This window comes from Danio aesculapii, chromosome 23 (genome assembly GCF_903798145.1).
Source record: "Danio aesculapii chromosome 23, fDanAes4.1, whole genome shotgun sequence".
Taxonomy (NCBI): Eukaryota; Metazoa; Chordata; class Actinopteri; order Cypriniformes; family Danionidae; genus Danio; species Danio aesculapii.
Window position 1 is genome coordinate 24,113,901 of NC_079457.1, and position 24,343 is coordinate 24,138,243.

Genomic DNA, 24,343 nt, shown 5'->3' on the forward strand with positions numbered 1-24,343 from the left:
TTCGCGTAGGTTTCCTCCGGGTGCTCCAGTTTCCCCCGCAGTCCAAAGACATGCGCTGTAGATGAATTGGGTAGAAAAAGTTGTCTGTAGTGTATGAGTGTGAATGAGTGTGTATGGATGTTTCCCAGAGATGGGTTGCAGCTGGACGGGCATGCGTAAAACATATGCTGGATAAATTGGCGGTTCATTCTGCTGTGGTGACCCCAGATTAATAAAGCGACTAAGCCGAAAAGAAAATGAATGAATATAATTTAGAAATAATAATAAAGGATATGAATTAAGGTCATAAGTAATCAGTGTATATAAAATTAAGTTTTTATTGACCATATTAATTAAATTATATTACATTTTATACAATTGAGGATCTGAACATATGGAAAAAGCCACCATTTTTTCTACATGCCCTGCCAAATTTAATTCCATTGGCCCTGTCACAAAAAAGGAAGAAAAAAAAGAAGAGGCAAGTGAATAATGAACAAATTTAATTTTACAGGCACACAAAAAAAGCAAAGACAAATATTAAAAGGTAATAGTTTTGCAGGTAGGTCTAGTTTTAGATTATAGTAACACACTGAAAAAAAAGTATTCAAAGATGATTCCTTGAATTTACTAATTTTTTTTTACGTTAAGTGATTGCAAACAATTTATTTGGGTTTAATTTAAACAAACAAATTAAGTTGAACATTTCTAAATTTTATTTGTTTATTTAAATTCAACGCATATAATTTGTTTGCAACAATTTTGCAGAATTAAATTTTTTCAGTGTATAATAAAATGTAAGGTTGTGGTCTTAAGATTAAAGATAACTTAAGCAAAAATATCACCAGCACAGGGCACTCGTACTTGATTAAAAATACTAAACAATTAACAATCAGCTGAAATATATTAATACACCAAACATTTATCAAAATAAGGTGTTGCTCAGCGATACACAAATAAGTATCATAAATAAAGCATAGTTGCTAAACCAACTGGCATTGTCCACTAATACTAATCGCTTAATAAATATATCTATAAAAAATTTTATTTAATCTTTGATGTGTGACAGAATATACAACTCACTGTAAAAGGGCCCAGTGCCCAATCTTTGGGGAGACCTTTTGGTAGCATGTATGTCTCATTGATGTAGGCATTGAAGTGCTCCATGGACCAAACGGTCTCCTCTTTTAGATAGCTGTAGAGAGGATTTTTCTTCTGCATGTACTGAAACAAAGAAAAAACTTTAGTAACAGCATGAATACAAGCAGTGTGATTATTAATATTATTTAAGCTTTAAAACATACAAGATCTTACTTGATTGGTCAAGTGTGCTGTAATGTTGTCAGAGTTTGGGTCATAAGGGTTACATGTCAGTCGGATGTAACCATGACGAAAAAACACCATGTATGGCTGGGTGCTGGCAATCAGAAAATATGACCTCACATCAAATTTCCGGCCTTTTAGTAGCAAAGGGTTTTGGATATACCTTAAAATAAACAGAAGTGGACAGAAAAAATATATATTGATCAAATGTCTGTGTTATTATTTAAATGCATTCCAATTATGTTTTAACATAAATATAAATCAAATAAAAAAATTATATGTTGTGTATTATTATTTTGACGGTATTCCTTCTGTCAACTGTTAGTAACTTTTCCACTACAATCAGCTAGCAGTCATTAGAGGATTAGTAAGTTATTAGTAGGGCCAGACAGAATCTGTGAATGTTTTTTGCTATTTCTGCACAGAAATTTGTAAAAAAAAAAAAAAAATCTGCAGATTTATGTGGAATATAGTAAACTTACCACATTAAATATATATTTTTTTTTTTTTGCATTTAAGGGTTATGAAATCTTCTCTTCTATATCTAGTAATTGACAGAAAATATTACTTTGCAAACTGTATTGTAAATAAATCATACAAACATTTTCATATTTTTCAAGAATATCACTGACTTTTAATATTAAAAGTGAATAAATGAATATTTACACACATTTACATAAGTAAATAAGCAAACTCAATTATAGGCAAAAAAAAGTGGATATTTGTGCGCGTGTGGATTCCATGTGGACTAGTTATTAGCTACAAATATATTTTGTCTCCCAACAGTCATTCTACTTTTCTATCAGTAGCTTCACAACAAGTACATGCTATTAACCCTTTCTTTCATAAGTCTACTAATAATCTAACAATAATCAAACAGAAACAAATGTGTAATTGCTAGAGTGATGACAGTTGAATGAATGAATGAATGAATGAATGAATGAATGAGTGAGCAAACGAAAGAACAAACAAAATATTCAATGTGTTAGACATCTTTTAACTGGATGGATTAAAAAAACCCTCAGTCTTAGCCTGTCGTACACTATTCAGCCTGACTTTCAGCTACTTAAAACAGGGTACAAGTTGTGTGTATTCCAGCCTTTCCTCTGTATTCCTCAGTATTTTGTAATGTTGGCAGATTTCAGAGTGAAAAGATTTAAACAAAGACATCAATCACTTTTTAGCTGATGTCTGTGGTGTTAGTCGTGAATTCAGAGGAATTATAGGACTGTGAAACTGCAACTCACAGTATGATCGTATTTAATTAGAGCTTCACTCACTGCTGAACAATCCGAGCTTGTGGCGCATTGAAAGGTGACTTTCTGTTGGACTTCCTGTTGGACTGCTGCTCTGTTGTGTTCTGCAGTTTTTCTCTGTAAGCTGTTATGTCTTCTGGTCGCAGAAGGAAAATACCACGGCCCTGGTTGAGACCAGTCGGCTTACAGATCCACATGCTGTATTTATCACTGCTTGATTCTAAAGACAGCATCAATTTAACATTCTTTAGTTGATGGGTTAGTACTTGGTTTATTTCTAGTCATGGGAAATTGTATATACACTACACTTTTCTAATGGATTGATTAATTGACACATTCACAACATTTAATCATCAATAATACATCAAATTGATCAAAGGTATAATTAAAGACATTGATTTAATTCTGAGGAAAATATAGAAAAATATAGAAAAATATAGAAAAATATTATGCAACACTATAAAACAATAATCTGTTTTTAAAATTGATCAATAAAAACAATATTAACCACTAAACCAGCATATCAGGATAGATAATGACAAAAGGCCAAAGGCTGGAATACTGATGCTGAAAATTCATAATCCATGCCATAAGATGAATAAATTCTACTTTAAAACATGAAATATGCTTATCAAAACATTAAATTATCTTACAGGCCCTAAAGTCTTGTACAGTATAAATATAATATCTTTATTTACTGTATCCTTCTCTTCTATAGCTATATATGTATATAACATAATAGGAACACTATACCATTAAAAAATGCCTCTCTCTCATCTTTCATATCCATACGGAAAGTAACCGGGCAAAAATCTTCAAGCTTCATTCTCCTGCAAAATGTAAACAAATATTGTAAACAAAATATAAGATTTATAAAATAATTTAATAATGCTATTAAAGTTAGTCTCTTCACTGTAAAAAAAGTAATGTCAAAAAGTCAAGACAAGAAATATTTTTATGTTGCTTTAACTTCATCAAGTTAATGAGGTTTCAACTAAATGTTTTAAGTTATGCAAAGTTTAACTTAATATTTTTAGCCAGTTTGATTAATATAAGTTATTTTGAAAGTTAATTGGATACAACAAAAATATTTAAGGCAGTATTTTTTTACAGTATTAGCATGAAATTCTAAATGATTGTTATTATATTATTATTACTTTAATCAGGGGCTGATTTAACCAATAAGCAAGGCAAGTGGCTGCTTAGGGCCCCAGGAAATCTGAAAATCCAAATAAATACCTAGAAGTATAAATTATATCTATAAATTATATATAATATATAGCATTTTCTATCATATTTTGTGTTATGAGGGTCTAAAAAAATAAAAGTTTAATTTTTATTAATTCTGCGCAAATGTGTCTCCCACCCTCAATCATGGAGCAGTCCAGCAGTCAAATTAGATAAAGATTTAGTTCTAAAATTGTAGTTAAAAATGTAAAATATTTAATTAAACTGTACTTAAAACTATTAAAAAACAGTTTATATATTATTTCGGTTGTGAATTAATTTAAAAAACAAATCACTTAAAAAGTTTTACAAGATGCTTTACATGTTATTATTTTGCATTAAGACAAAATATAGACAAGGACATTGAGTGATATAAGAAAATAGATCAATTAAGAATAAATTAAAGCACAAACTTTTGGACCCCATTGCTGGAATTGCTTAGGGCTCCCAAATCACTAAATCCGCCCCTGATTATAATTAAATATTTTGTAGTTATAATTTTTGGGGCAATTGAATTAAATAATAATTACATATATATATATATATATATATATATATATATATATATATATATATATATATGCAGTTGAAGTCAGAATTATTAGCCCCCCTGTTTATTTTTTCCTCAATTTCTGTTTACGGTACAGAGTTTGTTGTTGTCTTAGAAATAAGATATATTGATTACATATTGTATATATTATTTACATAATGCTTTTAGCGTTTTATAACAGCTTGTCACCCAGTAATAAGCACAGTGATTCGGCAAAATTAACATTAAAGTGAGCGGCGTTCGTCTGACAGGTCCATTTGCGATGGCACCCTCCCAATGAATATTGGATAAGACGAAATGACCAAGCATCCAGCCCCAAATATATAATCTCATTGAAGCTCCAAGTGATTTTACAAGAGAGAAATTAAAGGCCGACAAGTCTTTGAATGTCAACAATGTTGTTCTGTGATCATGTGCAAGAAATAATGTTCCATGATTACCAGATTCAACACTATGTAGTGCTAAAAACCGAGGTTCTGCCTAGCCAAAGACAAGGAAAGAAGACAGAGCTGTACAAGGCCTGGGTAATTAATCATCAACAAGCAAAACGACTGCATTCTGACAGTGAACTACACCTGTACGGCAGGGTATGTGAACTAACACATAAAGGTAAAGCTGGTTTTATATCGCACATTCAGACATTCTCCTTAATAGTATAATTTCATAAAAGTATTATTTGCAAAATCTAAACAGCAAAATCATATTAGCAGCCAATGACTTTCAAAGTACAACACTGTTCACAGTCAAATAAACAGTGTTGTTTTCAAGTCACACTTGCAGGTTATTTCAGACCGAATATTCAAAGTGCCGTGGTAAACAATTGAGGGAGTTGACAAGTTGTCACTGAATGAATGTGTGAATATAAAACCAAGTCTGCCTTAATAACTTACACTTTCACGTTTCATTCTGAGCATTCAATGTCCGCAGTTTAATTAACCACATGTACTGAAATCATTGCTGCAATCAAAAACAAGTAACGTGTATGATTCAGCATAGCGTGAGCATACCTGATATAACATGAGAACTGCAGAGTCCAGCATTTCTAATTAGGTCGTCACTTCATTCAGCTCCCTTTTAACCAAAGATGTCTGCAGTTGGCATTAAAGCAGTGTGGTGTATGGTAAAAGTTAAGTTTTCTATTGTTGGGCTTTCGAATTTGGCATCCTACCACACAACACGACATGTTTCCTATTGCAGTCTGTCTTTTTTTGCAACCGGGGACCCGTGTGACGTCATTTGTGACATAGGTTGGTAATTGGTCTATATATATATATATATATATATATATATATATATATATATATATATATATATATATATATATATATATATATATATATACAGACAGACAGACAGACAGACAGACAGACAGACAGACAGACAGACAGACAGACAGACAGACAGACAGACAGACAGACAGACAGACAGATAGATAGATAGATAGATAGATAGATAGATAGATAGATAGATAGATAGATATTCAATGGTATATTAGTTTAACCTGTTTCCATGTCCATAGTTGACCTTACTGTTGACTCTGTCGTACTCCCGCAGGCTGTTCAGAAGGCCTATCTTGGTGGTCAAGACCTTATTGTTTGGTATCTGGTAAAGCAACTGGTAACCTGTATAAAAATAAACAGACAAAGTATAGAAGGTTTTCTCATGACTGCTGTTAAGTTGACACATTGAAAAGATCACCTGCTCTGAAGCGGTAGTAGGTAGCAGGTGATTTAGTTTCACACCACTTGAGCTTGTAGTCCGTCCTGGTCTTGTCATAAATGCGCTGCCAGCCTCGACTCTCACAATATGAAACAACTCTAAATATTAGATCAGACCAACATATCTTTGACATGTATGAAATATTTCAGAAATATCTGATAAACTCTCAAGAAGTAGCTAGTTTGCTTTTATTTATTTTAGTGTGTGATTATATACTGTAGTTGTAAGCAGAATTGAGTCCTAAATAAGAGTAACAGTTTTGGTAATTTAACAGTGTTACTTTTAATAAATTAATTCTAACAATGCCTGCAAATGTGAAATGTTTTAGGGTGATGATAATACAAATAATAATAATAATAATAATAATAATAATAATAATAATAATAATAATAATAACAGTAATTAGATGTGTTACCTGATTTGGTCTGCTTTTTTATATAAAACAATCAAAAAATATATTTATTAACTAAAAATATTTTATACTCATATAAAATAAATACATTAAAAATCTCTGCTACATTTTTTAATCACTGGCCATTGACATATATTCAATGTTTTCACTCATGGACCTCATGGACCTACTGCAGACTAAAGCCATAACAAAGACCAAGACACGCACTCAAAGTGCTGTTCCCAGTCATTGATTTCTGTAAATCATACACTTGAAAAAAATCACTATTCTCAATCAGTCAGTATAAAAGTAAAAAGGTTTGATTCACTCACATGGAGGCCCCATTTTTTCCACCAAAGAAGAAAAAGGGTCCAGGGCCCCGTGGCTCTTCAAGACGCTTGTCTCTGTCCTTCTCAACAACTGAGATGTTCACTGAACATTTACAAACACAGACATTTGTGAATTTCACTTTCTAAACATAATACATGGACTGTTTTTTATTTTTTTTTATATACAGAGACATGCAATGTAAACTTGATGGAAATGTGTTAATGATGGCTGTATTGTTCAGAGTTGCACAAGTGAAAGACATCTGATCCAACCAAGTGTTAATCGAAGTTAATCTCACCTCATCTCGCTCGCCCATGAGAGCACGCCTGACTGGACTTAACCTGGTATCATGTTGTCTAGTTTGTTAACTGGCACAGAGTCAATCCAGTAATTGCTGATTAGTCATTCTACAATCACTGTAGCATTAACCGTGTAGGATTTTTATGTGACAATTTATATGCAAATTATTAAGTAAAAGTTAAACATTAAAATATTTATTATTATTTTTCATTCATCTATTATATATTTCATCTGTATATAATAGTAGTAATAGTTGAGAAGGAGCAATAATACACTGTAAAATCCAAAAAGTTAGGGTAACTCAAACCGTTTGAGGAAACCGATCGCAACAAACCATTAAAGTTCAAAAACTGATCCTAATGAGTACTGTAAACTTAATCCATCGGAGTAAACGAAGCAATTTGAGCACAGTAAAACACAATAAATGAAAAGAACTCAAACCAACTGAGTACTGTAAAACCCAATAAGTTAAGGCAACTCAAACTGTCTGAGGAAACTGATTGCTACAAACCATTTGAGTTAAAAAAAACTAATCTATATGAGTACTGTGAACTTACTCCATTTAAGTTGAAGTAATGAGGTATTTTATTGACTAATTACCTTCAACACTGAGTTCAAAACTCTTTTCAAATGAGTAGAATTAACTTTCAGTCAATTTTGAGTTAACTACACTCATTTTATTAGATAAAGTTGACTGTTGGGTTTCACAGTGTACTACAGTAAATACTTAAATACTGTTATATCACAAGACTATATGTACACGTGCTAATTTTCAATCTAAAATACTACTACTACTACTACTACTACTACTACTAATAATAATAATAATAATCATACATTATTATATATTAATATTTATAATTGTATTTATGTAATTTTTATTTTATTTAATATTTTCCATTTATTTTAAACATAAGATTACAAACCTAATCATTTACTTCTATAATAATTATTATAATAGATAAAATATAATTAGAAATATTATATAAAATAATAGATTAAATATAAATAAGAAATACATCTAACAATCAGAAGAATAACATTAAGTTATACTTTTGTTGAATGCAAGCTATTATAACTTTTCTGTCTTTTCTCTGATGTGGAGTTTATGGCCTCATGGGGGCAGCCATGCTGAGATCAACCAAAGCCTCCACACTGCATCCCTTTATTATTAATGCACAACATTAACCCACAGAACAAGTAAATCACAGCTAACCGCTAATAGTCCACTGCTATCTAGAATAATGAAAGTAATAATCAAACTACAGTACACAATACATGAGTGTCTCCCCATCTATCATATTCTTTCACACACCTGGTTGGGCTCCATCTGTAGGTTTGACTCGTCTCCTCCTCCTAGTCTCCTTGTTTTTCTCCCTCTGGATTTCAGCTCCATGTTCATGTTGAATCTCCATGACCTGAAGCTCATCACTGAATGGGCTGCTTTTCTTCTCCTCATCTGACAGGCCCTGGTCATCCATCGTCTGCTGTGTGTCCCGTCTGTGTCTTGTGTGCCGACGGGGCTCAACCTAGCTCTCAGATGACATCACGGTCACTCCCCTCCAACCGGCCCAAATCTATTGGAAAACAACATGGATTTAACACCATTGCTGCCCGACTGACCTCAGTGGTGCCAGTGACCCAAAAAATTACTTTAGATATGCATGGCTACATTTTAACTTGGTATTTATTGTGGTCACTGAAAATAAATCTAATCTTGAAAACACAGAAGCAAACTATTGGTTTAGTCAAAGTCAAAGATTTTGCAGTGTAATAAAATACTGTACAGCCATTCATTCCTCCCCCAATAAAATATTGTATGTCATCAGGGAAATTACTATGTGGGATATTCTACAAGAAACAGAGATTTTCACTTATACAAATTGTGACAGGGCCTGACTTAAGCTTGTCGTCCTCAAAAAAAAATCATACAAAAACAGGAATAAAATCATAAAATTCAATGATAGAATGCATCCTTGATCATTTTCAGCTTCCTCTCCGTCAAATGACGTTGCATCAAAGACATATAGCCTTAAACGTGTATTGCATGCATTTTATGTTAAATTGAACGCAAATGTGACAGGATTGACAGAAACGTGGGGACATTTCTAAATTTATTTGTATTATATATTTGTAGTATTTATTTGTAGAATTTAATTTAATTCAATTTAATCAATTGATATGATTGATAACATCTTAAAGTTGCTATTTCTGAATTATTATTATTTTTTCTAAATAACAGTTTTTAGCATTACAAAACTATTAAAGCTGTAGGTTCAATTGGGCTGAGGACAGGGTTTGTACATTTGTAAAGTGTTTTAATAAAGAAAAAAAATCTGAGAACCAAATGACGTTTTCCTTTACACAACAACTCACAGAAATCAACCATCAGTCCATTTTAGACATTTTTTGTGATGAAATACTTTTTATTTACCGTATTTATGTTTTTATTTCAGAGACAGATAATGCACGTTTCTGGTAGAATGTGCCATGTATACATAATTGTATATTATAATAAACATAATTGTATTAATTATGTTAATATATAAACATAACCCTCTTTTAGAATGTAGTAACACAACATGATAACATGCAACACAACAAAAACAAAAGACTTACTAAAACACTGAACTGTGAATTATGTATTTTAAATGTCTTCTTTACATTACAAAAAGAAAAAAGAAAGGCAAAAAAAGAAAGAAACAAACAAGCAAACTTAAAAAACACTCCCAATTGACAGGTTGTCTGCAGTGTCTTGCATTTAATCACACTAACTTGAGAAGACAAATAACTTAAGACATCTGTATCTATGTACATCTTTATTTCTAAAGACAAATGTGTCAGTGCGGTAGGAAATGCTATCTTAAATCAAAAAGGAAAACAACATTTCTTTTCCTACTGTGAACCTCACCTTCAGATTTTTTCTTGATTAAATGTGGTAATAACCTCTACACGACATCAGTGGACGTTAAGTGAACTGCAGACAGCAATGTATTGCTCATGCGCAAGCAACGTACATTAGGCCTACAAGAGAATGAAGGCAATGCAACGTCCACTCGAACTATATTTTACTTTGTTTAAGTAAACAAATCGATAATGAACTCCCAAAAGGCGTTTTGAGAAGGACGTTAGGCGAATTTGTAAATGTGTGTGCTCCACTCAACCAAATAAACAGAAGATGACAGCAGTAAGAATTACACTAATCAAACCACGTTTGCAGAAGAAATCAGCATCGTATCGACAGATGAGGTAATTAAAATTATACAGATTTGAAAGTTTTCATACTACATTTGAGATTTATAGACTATATATTTACATGACTGTCTTACATTACTATAACATCTCTTTCGACATCTTGAATATTACTTTAGGAGCCGCCCTATACCATCACATTTGTTTTTCCAGGCAAAAACAGCCCGAGTCCTTCACACATAATCAGAATCAGAAAGAGCTTTATTGCCAGGTATGTACACACATACGAGGAATTTGTTTTCGTGACAGAGCTTCTACAGTGCAACAGGATTACAGAGACAGGACAAAAAACAGATAATAAATATATATTTTTTTAAAAATAGAAGCAGTGAGTGCAAATATACAGATTGACAAGTGTATGTACGTGTTTATTACTATATACAACGTTATATGTGCAGCTGTTATGTGCAAATTGGCATGTAAAGTGTGTTGTTAAATAAGTGTATATGTGTATAAAAGTGTATAGCAAGTAGTGAGGCCTAAAAATCAGCGGTTTTCATAGATAACTATAGGAAGTTGAGGGACATCTAATTTTGTAAGTTTAAGTACAAACCGGTACAACATATGAAAATTCGTACATAAAACACTAACTTGAACAACTTATTGACCTACCTTCTTGCATATATTTAAGTAAACAAGACTGGTTTCTGATAAAAGTGTAGTATGATTTAAGAAGGTTAAGAGAGTTGTTAAAAAAACCAAATCAATCTGAAATAATTTTTAAGTGCATTATTTTACATTAGTTACATAGCAATTACCATAAACAGCATAAGCCAACATGAACTGATGAACTGATCAGTATCCTATATTTTGACACGTTTTGATTTTTATATTTAATGAAAATACAATTCTTAACTGGTTGTTAATTTTACTTCAAGGCACTTCATGTTAACACACATAGAATATATGATATATGGCAAATTGTTATACAATATATGGCCTATTGTTAGCTAATGTTGACAAAGAAAACAATACCATTTGAAATAAACTTTTTTGGAGAAAATATCAATGCTAAAAAACTAAAAATAAAGCACACCATGGTCTTTTAGGACGTTAGGTATTTAACCAAAGAAAGAAAATCTTGAAAAATCTAAGCAGTGATCTATTAGCTTAGCAGCTACTTTGAATTTAGTAATTTCAGTTTTGATTAAACTTACGCTGGTTGGAGATCACAAAAAAGTCTATTCTTCTGTTCCTCTTTTCAAAAAGCTCCTGTCTCCACTGGGAACATTTTAACAGGCTGTGTTTGGATGATATAAATGTTTATTCAGTCCATGTACTCAACTGACTATTGGAGCATGTATGCTAACTTAGTGCTGAACTAGCGAGACCAATGTAAACAACTACTAGTTACCAAGGAAATGCGTGTCTTAGCAACAGCTTCAACTGGACAGGAGGTTAGAATCTCAGAACAAAAGAATCACTCCAGGAAACAATTCCCAGTATTTCCAGCCTAACGCTATTCATTATTAATTGTCCTACACATCACTGTTTTGGCATTACCGTAATGTGAGAATGCATTTTCAACCACAATGAGTTAAGTGCACCGACGCCGCTTGTTTTATCTCTCTTAAGCTATTGTGTTTAGGTGTAAAATAATATTAGCCACAGGGAAATTAGATCTATTGGTTAAAACAAAAACAAAACACACTTAATCCTTACTGGTTCTTCTTTTCTGATGTTATTGTATGACATATACTACTTTCAAAATGGATCAATGTTCCATAAAAAGCTTTTAGTCATTGGCTTTAATTGTTCAGCTTGTATAAAGCCTGTCTCTATGTTTTCAGGTTTGTGTTGTCATGAGTAACACAAAGGTAAAACATTAGAGATAAACCTTCAATAAATATCAATCCCAAACACACCTGTCTCTATGCAATTAGCCTAAAAAGGATGGACATTAAAAAGGCCTAAACAGACGTATGTCTTATTTACATTTCAATTCACAACACTATAAAATTGTTTTTTTTTTTATCTGTAAAATAGTTGTCGAGTGCTTTATTTTAAATAATATAACACCGTTTTTTACATTGCAAACATATCATCAGTTCTAAGACAATGTGCATCAGAACATAAAAAGCGTAAAATATTTTAAAATAATTTTGTGGTTTTTACATGTATTAGAATGTGCCCTCTTTACATTTTATTTCATCATATATTTTTAATAGGATTCACAGACGACAGCCTATAAAGAGTAATTTAGTGAAATAATAGTTTATATTACAAATAATAATTTTAGACATATTTAGAACAAAAATTATTTGATGACATATTTAGACCTGTCACCATACTGTATCCATTTTTGTGCCACGATATATAGCAACAAAATTTATTATGATAAACAATATTATTGTCATTTTAAGACATTATAATAGCATCATAATGAAAGTACAATCCTCCAAAGAACACATTTTATTCTTAAGAATATTTATTTAGTTAATTATTAAATTTATTTAATTAGTCATTTTAACAATTGAATAATTAGGCATTGAAATCAGAATGTGAAAACAGATATCATATATAAATAAATAATAATAATAAATGTTAGCAATAATGCCCAAGGTAAAAAGGACTAGAAAAAAGTAACAGATCTACACTGGAAAAAAAAAACTATTTCTGCAAAAATGTTGAAAACAATTAATATGTGTTGAATTTAAACAAACAAATTCAATTGAGTAATGTTCAGCTTTGCTTGTTTAAATTCAGCCCAAATAAATTGTTTACAATCACTTAAATTCAAGGAATCATCTTTGAATAATTTTTGTCATCAGGCATCCACATGAAATATACACTGTAAAACCTAATAAGTTAAGGCAACTCAAACCGTTTAAGGAAACCGATTGCTACAAACCATTTGATAAAAAAAACTAATCTATACGAGTACTGTAAACTTATTAAATTTAAGGTGAAGTAATGAGGTATTTAATTAACCCATTTAATTAACCCATCAACACTGAGTTTAAAACTCTTTTCAAATGAGTAGAATTAACTTTCAGTCATTTTTGAGTTAACTACACTCATTTCATTTAATAAAGTTGACTGTTGAGTTTTACAGTGTACTATAGTAAATACAATATATTATTACATATTATATACTATATACTATATATACTATATATATATATATATATATATACACTAAAATAATGTTTTGTAAGACACTGACACATCCAATTAAGATAGAGAGGCTGCGCAATCAGCTAAAATGTGGTTAGAATTGTTTTCTATGTATAGGTGATATATATTGCATCATCACAAATACTGAGGACATGTCCACGTCTTGTGCGGTAAGTCGATATATTGATTATTGTTACAGGCCTAGACATAATAAAGGACAGATTAAGATGACCCCTGTATGGACTACAGTGCTGCTCAAAAAATAATAATTTATCTTTTTTTAGTTTTGTCTCTTTGAATATTTATTTATATTGTATATTTTGCCACTATCCATCAAACCACCTGTTTCTTTCTTCATTTGTCAACAAGATGGTTTTAATAATTTATTATAGAATTAAATCTAGTATGATCACTTTTAAATATTTTAAAAGTACACATTTAAATTTTATATAGATCTATCTGTACACTGAATGACCATTTTTCAACCGAATGGGATAAGAACACAAAAAGGATGTCTACAATAATTAATTGTTTCATGTGTTATATATTAATAGCCTCTGGTCTGTTTTTACATAAGCTAAATTTCAGGGTGTTTTGCAGAAAGTGTGAAAATTACTGCTCTTTATAACAACTGACTTTAGAAGACACACCCAGACAACAGTGGCAGTTAACTGTAATCCCACTCCTGACACCCATCTGACACCCCCGAAGCCCCCACCTTCAAACCTATAGTTTCTGCTAGGTCTAGACCATTTGCTAGAATACAGTGTGATTAAACATTCATGGAGGGAAAGAACTGACCCAAACTATATACATTTCAAACAGCATTCATAGATGTACACACCGTACAGTTGAAGTCAGAATTATGAGCCCTCCAGTGAATTTTTATACTTCTTCAAACACAGAACTGACCACTGTTATCCAAAAACTTTCCTAATTAACCTATAGATAAGCCTTTAAATTGTACTTACACTAGTATCTTGCAAAATAATTAGAGAAATATTAGGTACTGTCATAAAACAGGATAACAAAATAAATTAGTTATTAGAAATTAGTTATTAAAAATATGTTTCAAAATAAAAATGGCAAGAATTGAATATAGAACATTATAGAGTTCTAATGAATATGTAATGTAATGAAAAGATTCTGAGATAAAAAATTCTATAGTAATTCATAGTAAATACTATAATGTTTTTGAACCATATTATATATATATAACTACAATAATATAGACAAATGACCCAATACTGTAGTTTTCTTCAACTACTATAGGTTATACTATAATACACCAATTTACTGTATAACTCTAAAAGATAAAGTATACTACTGTATTTATTACAGTTTATCTGCTATATCATTAATAATAATAATAATAATAACAACAACAACAACAACAAGTCATTACATTTATATAGCGCTTTTCTAGACACTCAAAGTTGGGGGGAATCTCCTCATCCACCACCAGTGTGCAGCATCCACCTGGATGACGCGATGGCAGCCATATTGTGCCAGGCTGCACACCACACACCAGCTGATTGGTGGAGAGGTGGAGAGTAATGAAGCCAGTTATAATATGGGGAAGGTTAGGAGGCCATGATGGACAGAGGCCAGAGAGCAGATTTGGCCAGGAATAAACCCCTACTCTTTTTTGAAGGACACTCCCAGAAATAAAGGTACAGGAGCTGTCACTGGGGCAAGTACCTTTTCAAAAGATACATATTTGTACCCAAAGACTCTACAGTGGTACCTCAAAGGTGCATATTAGTGCCCAAATGTACCTAAAGGACCCCTGCTTGTATCACAAACACCACTTCAGGCAGCAGCCAAGCTTTCCCATGTGGTCTCCCATCCAGGTACTGACCAGGGCGACCATGTGAGAGTTGCAGAGAGCTAGCTGCCGGTCATTAGTTATATAAATACTAAAATATATCACATGGTTCAAAAACACTATAGTATTTACTATAGTTATTTTTCATGTAGAAATGAATAGGGAACAATTAAAGCTGTATTACATTTCCACTGTTTTGATACCTTTTGTTTTTGGCTTATACAGTATACCAAAATGAAATATATTTTATATTTTGTATGCCCAGAATGACTATATAGAATGTATAATATATATAAAAAGCAAAATAAGCGATGTTTAACCGCTAAACCTGAAATATATGGTTAAGATGAATTAATATAAATATCAAGTTTAAATACATCAAGTTCAATTATTTATTATAATGTTTGCATTCATACAAATGATTACTGATCGTCTAAAGTAAAGTAGTTTGCATCACAATGTGTATGGGATTGTGTTTTACTTGAGGCTCTAAGCTCTAATGCAGTAGCTTCATGTTGTCACATATTGTAGTTATGTTTGTTAGTACATTGCTGGTTTCAGCCACACCTTGCCAGTAGGCTGCAATCTGATAGACGCTGTGTACAGAGAGCTGTGTAGGTGGACAAAGAAAACAGGTTTGTTTTACAGCCATGTAACTCCCCTGGCTCACCATCTGCTTACAACTATGTGTGTGCGTGAATCTGTATTAAGGCGTTTTATTAAGGAGAACTCTCTTTTTCCTTTTTTTCCCACAAACCAGGGAGTAATGAATAGTTTATGTTCATATAGTAAACCAAAAAGTTCTCTCACCATTTCTATGAGACACAATGCAGTATGATGGAGTCGATGAGACAAACAATGCATTTCCGTGCCTTTAACAGTCGGTGAAAGAGTGATGTCATCTTATTGTCATCACGCCGTGCTAACAATTAGGCTACTTGTTTTTCAGTCACCGGAACTTGATAACCTGGCGCATTAGTGAAGTAAATGAGGAGTGACATTGTTATTTTGATGGAGGAGGAGCATTAATGAAATAAGAAATGCTAGAGAGGTTCAATTTGAAATGTAAAATCTTCACTGTATGTTCTGAGTATGGAAGGTCATCGGGGCCAAAAAGTTTTTAAAAGAAATGTGAAATTTTACGCATCTCCATCCACAATGCAACTATTTTGGATGTGTTTCTGTATGCATAGACACACACAGTTTGTCTTTTTAAATTAAAGGTTTTCATTGGATACGCACAATTTGACTGTGTTGATACAATTTCAAATATGATAAACCCTCTTGTTTGCATACGGATGTGCCAATTTCCATTATGATATACTGCATGAATAACATTACATTTGATGTTTGTCCATGTATATCCCATCATACGATTGCATTATATATGCAAATAGTCTCAAATTAGTTGAATTAAAACATTTAAATACTTCATTGCCTTTCATTGGTTTATATGTGTACTGTATGCTAAGGCTAAATTGCGTTTGTACTGGTTAGTTTGTTCACAAGTAGACACACTGTATGCCGATATACAATAATAACATGATAATAAATATGCACAATATTTACATCATGGGCATTTCAAAATACTGTGAATAATTTTGTGTCATTTAAACTTGTAAAATGAGTGTCTTTAAAGATTATTCAAAATTATATATATTCTATATTTTAACATTGCTTTTTCATCACAGCACCACATGCTTGAAGACTTTATTGGTGATTTATTTTCAAACATTGACATTTTCACATGTTAATCTGGCCTTCGACATTGAAAATTTTTGGACCGTTTATTGCTGTTTTGTTCCTTAACTCTGTACAGTAAGTTTATATTTGTTAACATCAGTTATTTAAACTGAAGTTAATGTTATGGAAACTCCAAAAGGATTTATTATTCTTTAGTGATGTTAATTTCTTAGTTAAAGCCTGAAAATACATTTAAATCAAAGGTCATAATCATTTAACTAAATAGAGTTAATACAAATGAAATTGAGTTGAATTTTCAAAATCAACTTTATCATATAAGCATAATATGACTATTTTTATAAATAAAATAAGAAAATAATATTACAAATACTACAGTAACACACTAATATTATTCATATTTAGTGGTAGAAAGAGTACTGAAAAATCATACTCAAGTACAAGTACCATTACTTGTCAAAAATGTGCAAGTAGAGTCAAAATATTTGTTATATACTCAAAGTATGAGTAAAGGATAGCCCTTTTAAAGTCCTCAAGAGTAGCGAGTAGTGAGAATTCCTCACTACTTTGAGAAAAATACTCAGTGAAAGGTTGATGAGAGCGAAATCTGTGTTACCTAATGGAAAAAATCTGTGACAACATAACAGTAAGTTATCAATGCTGACTAAAAAGTGTCCAGCAGTTGGCAAGGCAAACCAAGCTCATGTAGCACTGATAACACGCAATTTGTGCATGTATTTTAAAACGTAACATTCTGTAGTGCATGCAGTTATTGTTTAAGGATATTATCAGGGATTTCAGTCAGGCATCCTTCATCTTCTCAATAGTGACACGCAATCTAAACAGTCTCTTGGTCACTACGTGTGTGATGAAAACGAGCCCACCAGATCATCTTCAGGGGGAGACGTGAGTTCATGAGGGATCAAAAAAATTAAGGCAATTTTGTATCATCTTGGATTATTTAATACTTCCACACTGTATTTCAGCATTTATAAAGCATCCGTGTATTGATTCCTGATGCAATTTTTCTATGTGTGATTTGACAGGACTGATTAATCTACTTAACCAATCACAGCAGACAAGAAAAAATAAAGCAATGACTGAAGGTTGAAGGAAATTAGTGGAGTGAAAATACTGATACAGCACTAAACATGTATTCTAGTAAATGTAGACATTACTTAGTAGAGTACTTTCTGAGAAAAACTACTCAGTTACAGTAATTTGAGCATGTGTTGTTCGTTATTTTACACCACTGGCATATGCCAACTTAAAAAAAATCCAGAAGTATTTCAGGCTTTTGCCTTCAGCAACATTATAATACTTACTGTAACATCACCACTAAGGCTTTTCTTAAACTGTCTGTTGCAACTGAACAACAATCTTAATAGTTGAGAATGAGTGGTTAGAGTTGTGGTAAAAACCCTTTTGCAAGCTAATCGGGGAGTTCCCTATCAGTGTGACTACTACTTATCCACCCTAGAGGTATGTCATAGCCGTTTAAACACGTGTTCGTCTTGACAGCCGTTCCACTTCATTAGCAATCCTAAGTAAACCTCACCCTCTGTTGGCTGGAATCTAGTTTGACTACATGTGAGCAAGCAGAGACCAGTGCTGGAATTCAACACGGAGTTTCCGGAAATCTGGAATTCTGTCATGATGTCACGCGATGGCAGATTTTTCCACTTCTAAACTCACAGCAGTGTTCAGAAATATTTAGTTTCTGTCGTAGCTTGTAAATACATATATTTCTACATTTCATGCATAGCTACATGAAAAATGCTGATACTGAAGAATTAATGCTACAGAAGGTGTAACTTCTAGGAAAACACCTGGGAAACACCTTTGGTGCTTTTTAAAAAATTAATCTAATTGAGTCACTTGAGCAGCACTTGGCAAGATTTCACGTCCTGTCTGGGTGTATTTTATCCATTAACCATTTATCTCTTCCTAAAAGCATGTGTCTTTTCACAAAACTTACATTACTCTGAAATGTCCAATAACGTTAAAATAGCGTCTACAAGATTCTGGTGGTGCAGCCAAATTTTTCAGATTATTTTTGTGCAAAATATATATATGAACAATATATTTTTAAATATTGTTGTTACACGTTACAGTGAATGATAAATAGTGGACATAGTACACAAACCGAATACTTGAATAAAAGATACCCAAATAAAAATGCACTAGAGTAGAAAAAAAGTTAAACGAAATTGTGTTTACTTAATGTTTATTTTGCAAGAAATTTAAATTTCAATACAGGTCAGAGTTTAATAATATTCTATCATAATTCAAGTGAAAACATGTGAAACCATATCCAGATGCTGAACCCCATTCAGATCAGTTTGTAAAATTAATCATTTACCGGATTATTTAGATCAGTGAACTATTTACTGAAGACTCACTCTGAACAGATCAGTTGAATCAGTGAATCATTTACTGGAGACTTACTCTGAACAGATCATTTGAATCCGTGAATTATTTACTGGAGACTCACTCTGAACAGATAATCTGAGTCAGTGAATAATTTACCGGAGACTCACTCTGAATAGATCATTTGAATCAATGAACTATCATTTTCTGTAGACTCACTCTGAATAGATCATTTGAATCAATGAATTATCATTTACTGTAGACTCACTCTGAATGGATTATTTGAATCAGTGAATTATCATTTACTGGAAACTCATTCTGACCAGATCATTTGAATCAGTGAATTATACACTGGAGACCCATTCTGAACAGATCATCTGAATCAGTGAATTGTCATTTTCTGTAGACTAACTGTGAATGGATCATTTGAATCAATAAATTATCATTTACTGTAGACTCACTCTGAATGGATCATTTGAATCAATGAATTATCATTTTCTGTAGACTCACTCTAAATGGATCATTTGAATCAATTAATTATCATTTACTGTAGACTCACTCTGAACGGATTATTTGAATCAGTAAATTATCATTTACTGGAGACTCATTCTGAACAGATCATTTGAATCAGTGAATTATACACTGGAGACTCCTTTTGAACAGATTATCTGAATCAGTGAATTAACATTTACTGTAGACTAACTGTTAATGGATAATTTGAATCCGTTAATTATATACTGGAGACTCACTCTGAACAGATTATTTAAACCAGTAAATTATATACTGTAAACTGATTCTGAATAGATCATTTGAATCAGTGAATTGTCATTTACTGAAGACTCACTCTGAACGGATCATGTGAATCAGTGAAATATCATTTACTGGAGATTCATCCTGAACGGATCATTTGAATTAGTGAATTCTATCATAAGAATAAAATCACTTATAAAATTAAGTGTAATATACATTAATATAAGAAATGTTAAATTGTTTATTGTTGTTTTAATCAAATAAATACAAAAAAGTAACACACAATTTATCATAAATATATTAATTCAAAAAGAGAACAAAGGAGTCTTTGTAATCTCAAACAAGGTTATTTTTAGTGGCTCTTCTCTACTCTTCTTCAACTGATGACAAAGAGATATGAGCCTCTTTCTGTCGTAATTTAAAAGCTGGGTGCCAAATGCTGCATTATAATGGAAGACAAACCCCTCTGTGACAGACTAATATGTCAGAGATAACAGAAATACCTAAATAAAAGGCCATTGTGTTGGTTTTGTATCAGACGTTTATTGAGCCATTATGCTATTGTACGTTCAAACTTCTTTGAATCATTCATGTGTCTGTTCACAGTGGTTTGCATTCGTTTGAGTGCGTAAAGGTAAAAAGCTCCTTTACATATCATTGTCCCGGTGTCCTTGCACCTCAGTACGACGGGGGCCTCATTGGCTGTGTGCTTTCCACAGCAACACAATGAGGTCCTGGCAGAACAGGGCAAATTGAGGTAGTTAAAAAGGAGCTCTGTTCACATGTAACTGGATCTGGCTTTGCTCTGAGGCCAGGCATTCCGGTCGACCCACTGAAGAGTCACATGAACACAATGACCAGGCCAGACCCAGATTTACTGACAGCCATTAACATACACCTTACCTGACCACTCAAAACATGCCTGACTGACCCGATAGAATCGAAAGAAATGTCTCAGACACACTCGATTGAAGTCTCAACTGTTTTCATTAGTTCTGTAGCTTTCAACACATTACAATTGACGTTATTTTCACTTCTTGTTGCTCCATTCTGAGTATTTGTGGAGGAAATGAATCAACATACTGTTACAAAGTTAATATTGTAAGCTTGTTTCCATGTGGAATTTAGTTATGATGTTAACACTGGAGGATTGTTGTGGTGGATAATTGGCAAGGACAAAAAAAATCTTTCATCATGCCTATTTCTTTTACTTGAACATTAAATATGCAAAGCAGCCCACATGCACAGCCTGCTTATAGTATATACAGCAATTAATAAAATTAACCCTCAAGGGTCTGAGGTGATTTTGGAGCCTCTAATGTTGTTGGTGTTTTGACATGCCCTGACATTTGTGCTTATTTCAGCTACTTATTATATAGTACTGGCCAACATTTATTTTATTTTTTTGTATTCAGCACAAACAGTGCTACAATAATATGTGAGAAATATTGATGTACATGCTTGTTCAATCATTCATTTTCTTTTCGGCTTAGTCCCTTTATTAATGTGGGGTCGCCACAGCGGAATGAACCTCCAACTTATCCAGCATATGTTTTATGCAGCGGATGCCCTTCCAGTCGCAGAAAGTACATGCTTTGGGTTTTTTTAGAAAAAAAAAAAGATTGTGCGTGGTTAGTAGGTTTTGGAGAAAAGAAAATGTAGCTGAAATAAGGTAAAAAAACACACACTGGGATGCGTTTCCGAAAACCATCGTTATCTAACTAAGTTGACAAGTTCCGTTATTACAAACATAATTTGTTGATTTGGCATTTCCCAAATCCACCATCCAACGAACATTTGCAAACTGAGTCGCAAACTGAGTCGCAAACTTGTATACTTGCAACTACACCTCTAGAGCTGTGGTTAGAAGTATAGTTCCTGGCTGTGTTCTATTCCGTTATCCCCCTTTGGCCTATTCATTTAGAACATTCTAACATTTCAACTTGGAATGATAAAAAAAAAAACATTAAAGTCATCTCTCTTAAATTTCTCTGTAATTGCTTTTAAAGTATTTTTACAGTTCAGTTTAAGCGATCTTGCGTTCCCTTCATAGTGCACTTTGAAAACATTTATGCCATTTTGAACACAGCCAAGAGGGACTAACCCAAAAAAAAAATGAATGAATGAATGAATGAACACAGCCATGGTCCATGACGAAAGCTATAGGTGACCTATTATTTAAAATCAGAATTTAGGCTGTTATGTCTCCAAAGCAAATATATATATATATATATATATATATATATATATATATATATATATATATATATATATATATATATATATATATATATATATATATATATATATAGCCTACGTTACTGGTTTTAATTTATAGTAGATTATTTATTATGAAATGTATCTGTGCTGTAGGCCTATATGACATGGGCGTTTTTTTCCATTTCTTAATGAATAGCCTACTTTAAATTAGGCATTCAAGCATTAACAATTTTTATGATTTATATATGAGATTAGAATACGTGTTAGCTAAGTGATTTTATATGGAATATTCTCAATAATATTTGTGAAAGAAACACATATAGGTCCTATATGTGTCGTTTACATATATTTCAATTAATATGGAAAACAAGTGCATGTTTTTTCCAAAACTATTGGATTTTTTTTAAAAAAAGCATGTGCATGTAAAACGATATATTTTGCACAAAAAAATGTGTTTTTTCTTTAAAGAAGTAGTTACTCAGCCCTGTTTAGAGCGTCATTATGAATGTTTTACGTTACAACTAACGTGGTTCGAACGATGGATCTGCGACAGAGGAACTACGGTTTTGTTAAACACTCATTACTACATCGTTCTTTTGCCAAACGATGCATTGTGCTATGATAGTTCAGCCACGAGTTACGTCATTGTTTGGGAAACGCAACCCTGAATGGGCCTGAATAAGACTGAGTAACCAGTCCAGTGGGCTATAATATTTACTTCACAATTATGTGAAATTATTCTGTTCTCTCATTCAAAGAAAACATTACAATGATTTACATTTTGTAAAGTCAGTTGATGAGGGCGACGCGGTGCCGCAGCAGGTAGTGCTGTCGCCTCACAGCAAGAAGGTCGCTTGTTTGAGCCTCGGCTGAGTCAGTTGGCGTTTCTGTGTGGAGTTTGCATGTTCTCCCTGTGTTCGCGTGGGTTTCCTCCGGGTGCTCCGGTTTCCCCCACAGTCCAAAGACATGCAGTACAGGTGAATTGGGTAGGCTAAGTTGTCAGTAGTGAATGAGTGTGTATGGAAATTTCCAAGAGATGGGTTGCAGCTGGAAGGGCAACTGCTGCGTAAAACATATGCTGGATAAGTTGGCGGTTCATTCCGATGTGGCGACCCCAGATTAATAAAGGGACCAAACCGAAAAGAAAATGAATGAATGACTGAAAGTCAGTGTTTGGGTCAGCATACTGTATGCGTCTTGACATCTTGAAAATTCTTAGTTTTAGAGACTTTTTTGTTACAAATAAAATAACAAAAAGAAGTTTTCAGATATGTTTATATTGATTTTTTAGACAACACTACCAATGTTGTATCTTAAGAAATCAATAATTGAGAGAAATATCCCTCATTTTCAATCACACTAAATGAAAGCATTTGTTATTCTGCTAAAACCTTGTTTTCTGAAAAAAAATTAAAGTGGTCCCTTAATCAAATTCCATGAAACACTGAGGGAAAAACAACGACTACAAAAATATACAAGTATTTGTACAAAGAACAAAACTTTTCCTGGAGGTTTATTGCAGAAACTTTGACTCATAACACTTGGAAGAGAACTGTAAAAACATCAACCTTCCAGTGTAGGATTCACAGTTTCTTATAAAACTACATATATAAAAAAATAGCGCCTATTAAAAACATATGAAAGGACTGTTGGGAGTTGTAGGTCAGGTTTGCATGGTAACGGCTAAACTGTGATAAAAGCTACCATGTCATTTGCATGTACAGATAGGAAAATTAGAGATTTTCTATCAACATCTTCAAGAGGACCATGACGGCATTAGCATGTAATGAACGGCATTACCAGACAGTATTAGACACAAGTTATTACATCTAACCATGTCTGGTAAGACGTCCATCAACAAACCTGACTCTGTGACACCTGATAAAGAGAAAATTATGTTAACTTGGCAAATAAAAAGAGAACAGAAAACATGTAAAGAAAAAAAAACAGTTTGATCATGAAACAATGTCGTTCAGAATAAACATTTGCCCAGGTTTGAATTTTACAGGCCAAAAAAAAAAAAGATTTCA

The 24,343-nt window shown here is 32.5% G+C and overlaps 1 protein-coding gene across 4 annotated transcripts in view; it reads right to left on the minus strand.

Moving 5' to 3' along the window:
* Positions 1 to 24,343, minus strand: part of ttll10 (tubulin tyrosine ligase-like family, member 10) — a 35,167-nt gene that overhangs the window by 5,321 nt on the left and 5,503 nt on the right. For 2 of the 4 annotated variants that reach the window (XM_056450053.1, XM_056450055.1), the window contains exons 2-9: positions 8,391 to 8,652; positions 6,778 to 6,877; positions 6,034 to 6,152; positions 5,837 to 5,957; positions 3,312 to 3,388; positions 2,583 to 2,778; positions 1,294 to 1,465; positions 1,063 to 1,203 (exon numbers count right to left, since the gene is read on the minus strand). In XM_056450053.1, the coding sequence (XP_056306028.1) occupies positions 1,063 to 1,203; positions 1,294 to 1,465; positions 2,583 to 2,778; positions 3,312 to 3,388; positions 5,837 to 5,957; positions 6,034 to 6,152; positions 6,778 to 6,877; positions 8,391 to 8,556 (1,092 nt within the window). In that variant the 5' untranslated portion in view covers positions 8,557 to 8,652. Of the gene's footprint in view, positions 1 to 1,062; positions 1,204 to 1,293; positions 1,466 to 2,582; positions 2,779 to 3,311; positions 3,389 to 5,836; positions 5,958 to 6,033; positions 6,153 to 6,777; positions 6,878 to 8,390; positions 8,653 to 11,484; positions 11,635 to 24,343 lie in introns of those variants that run through there. The other 2 variants (XM_056450054.1, XM_056450056.1) reach the window with 2 other exon arrangements.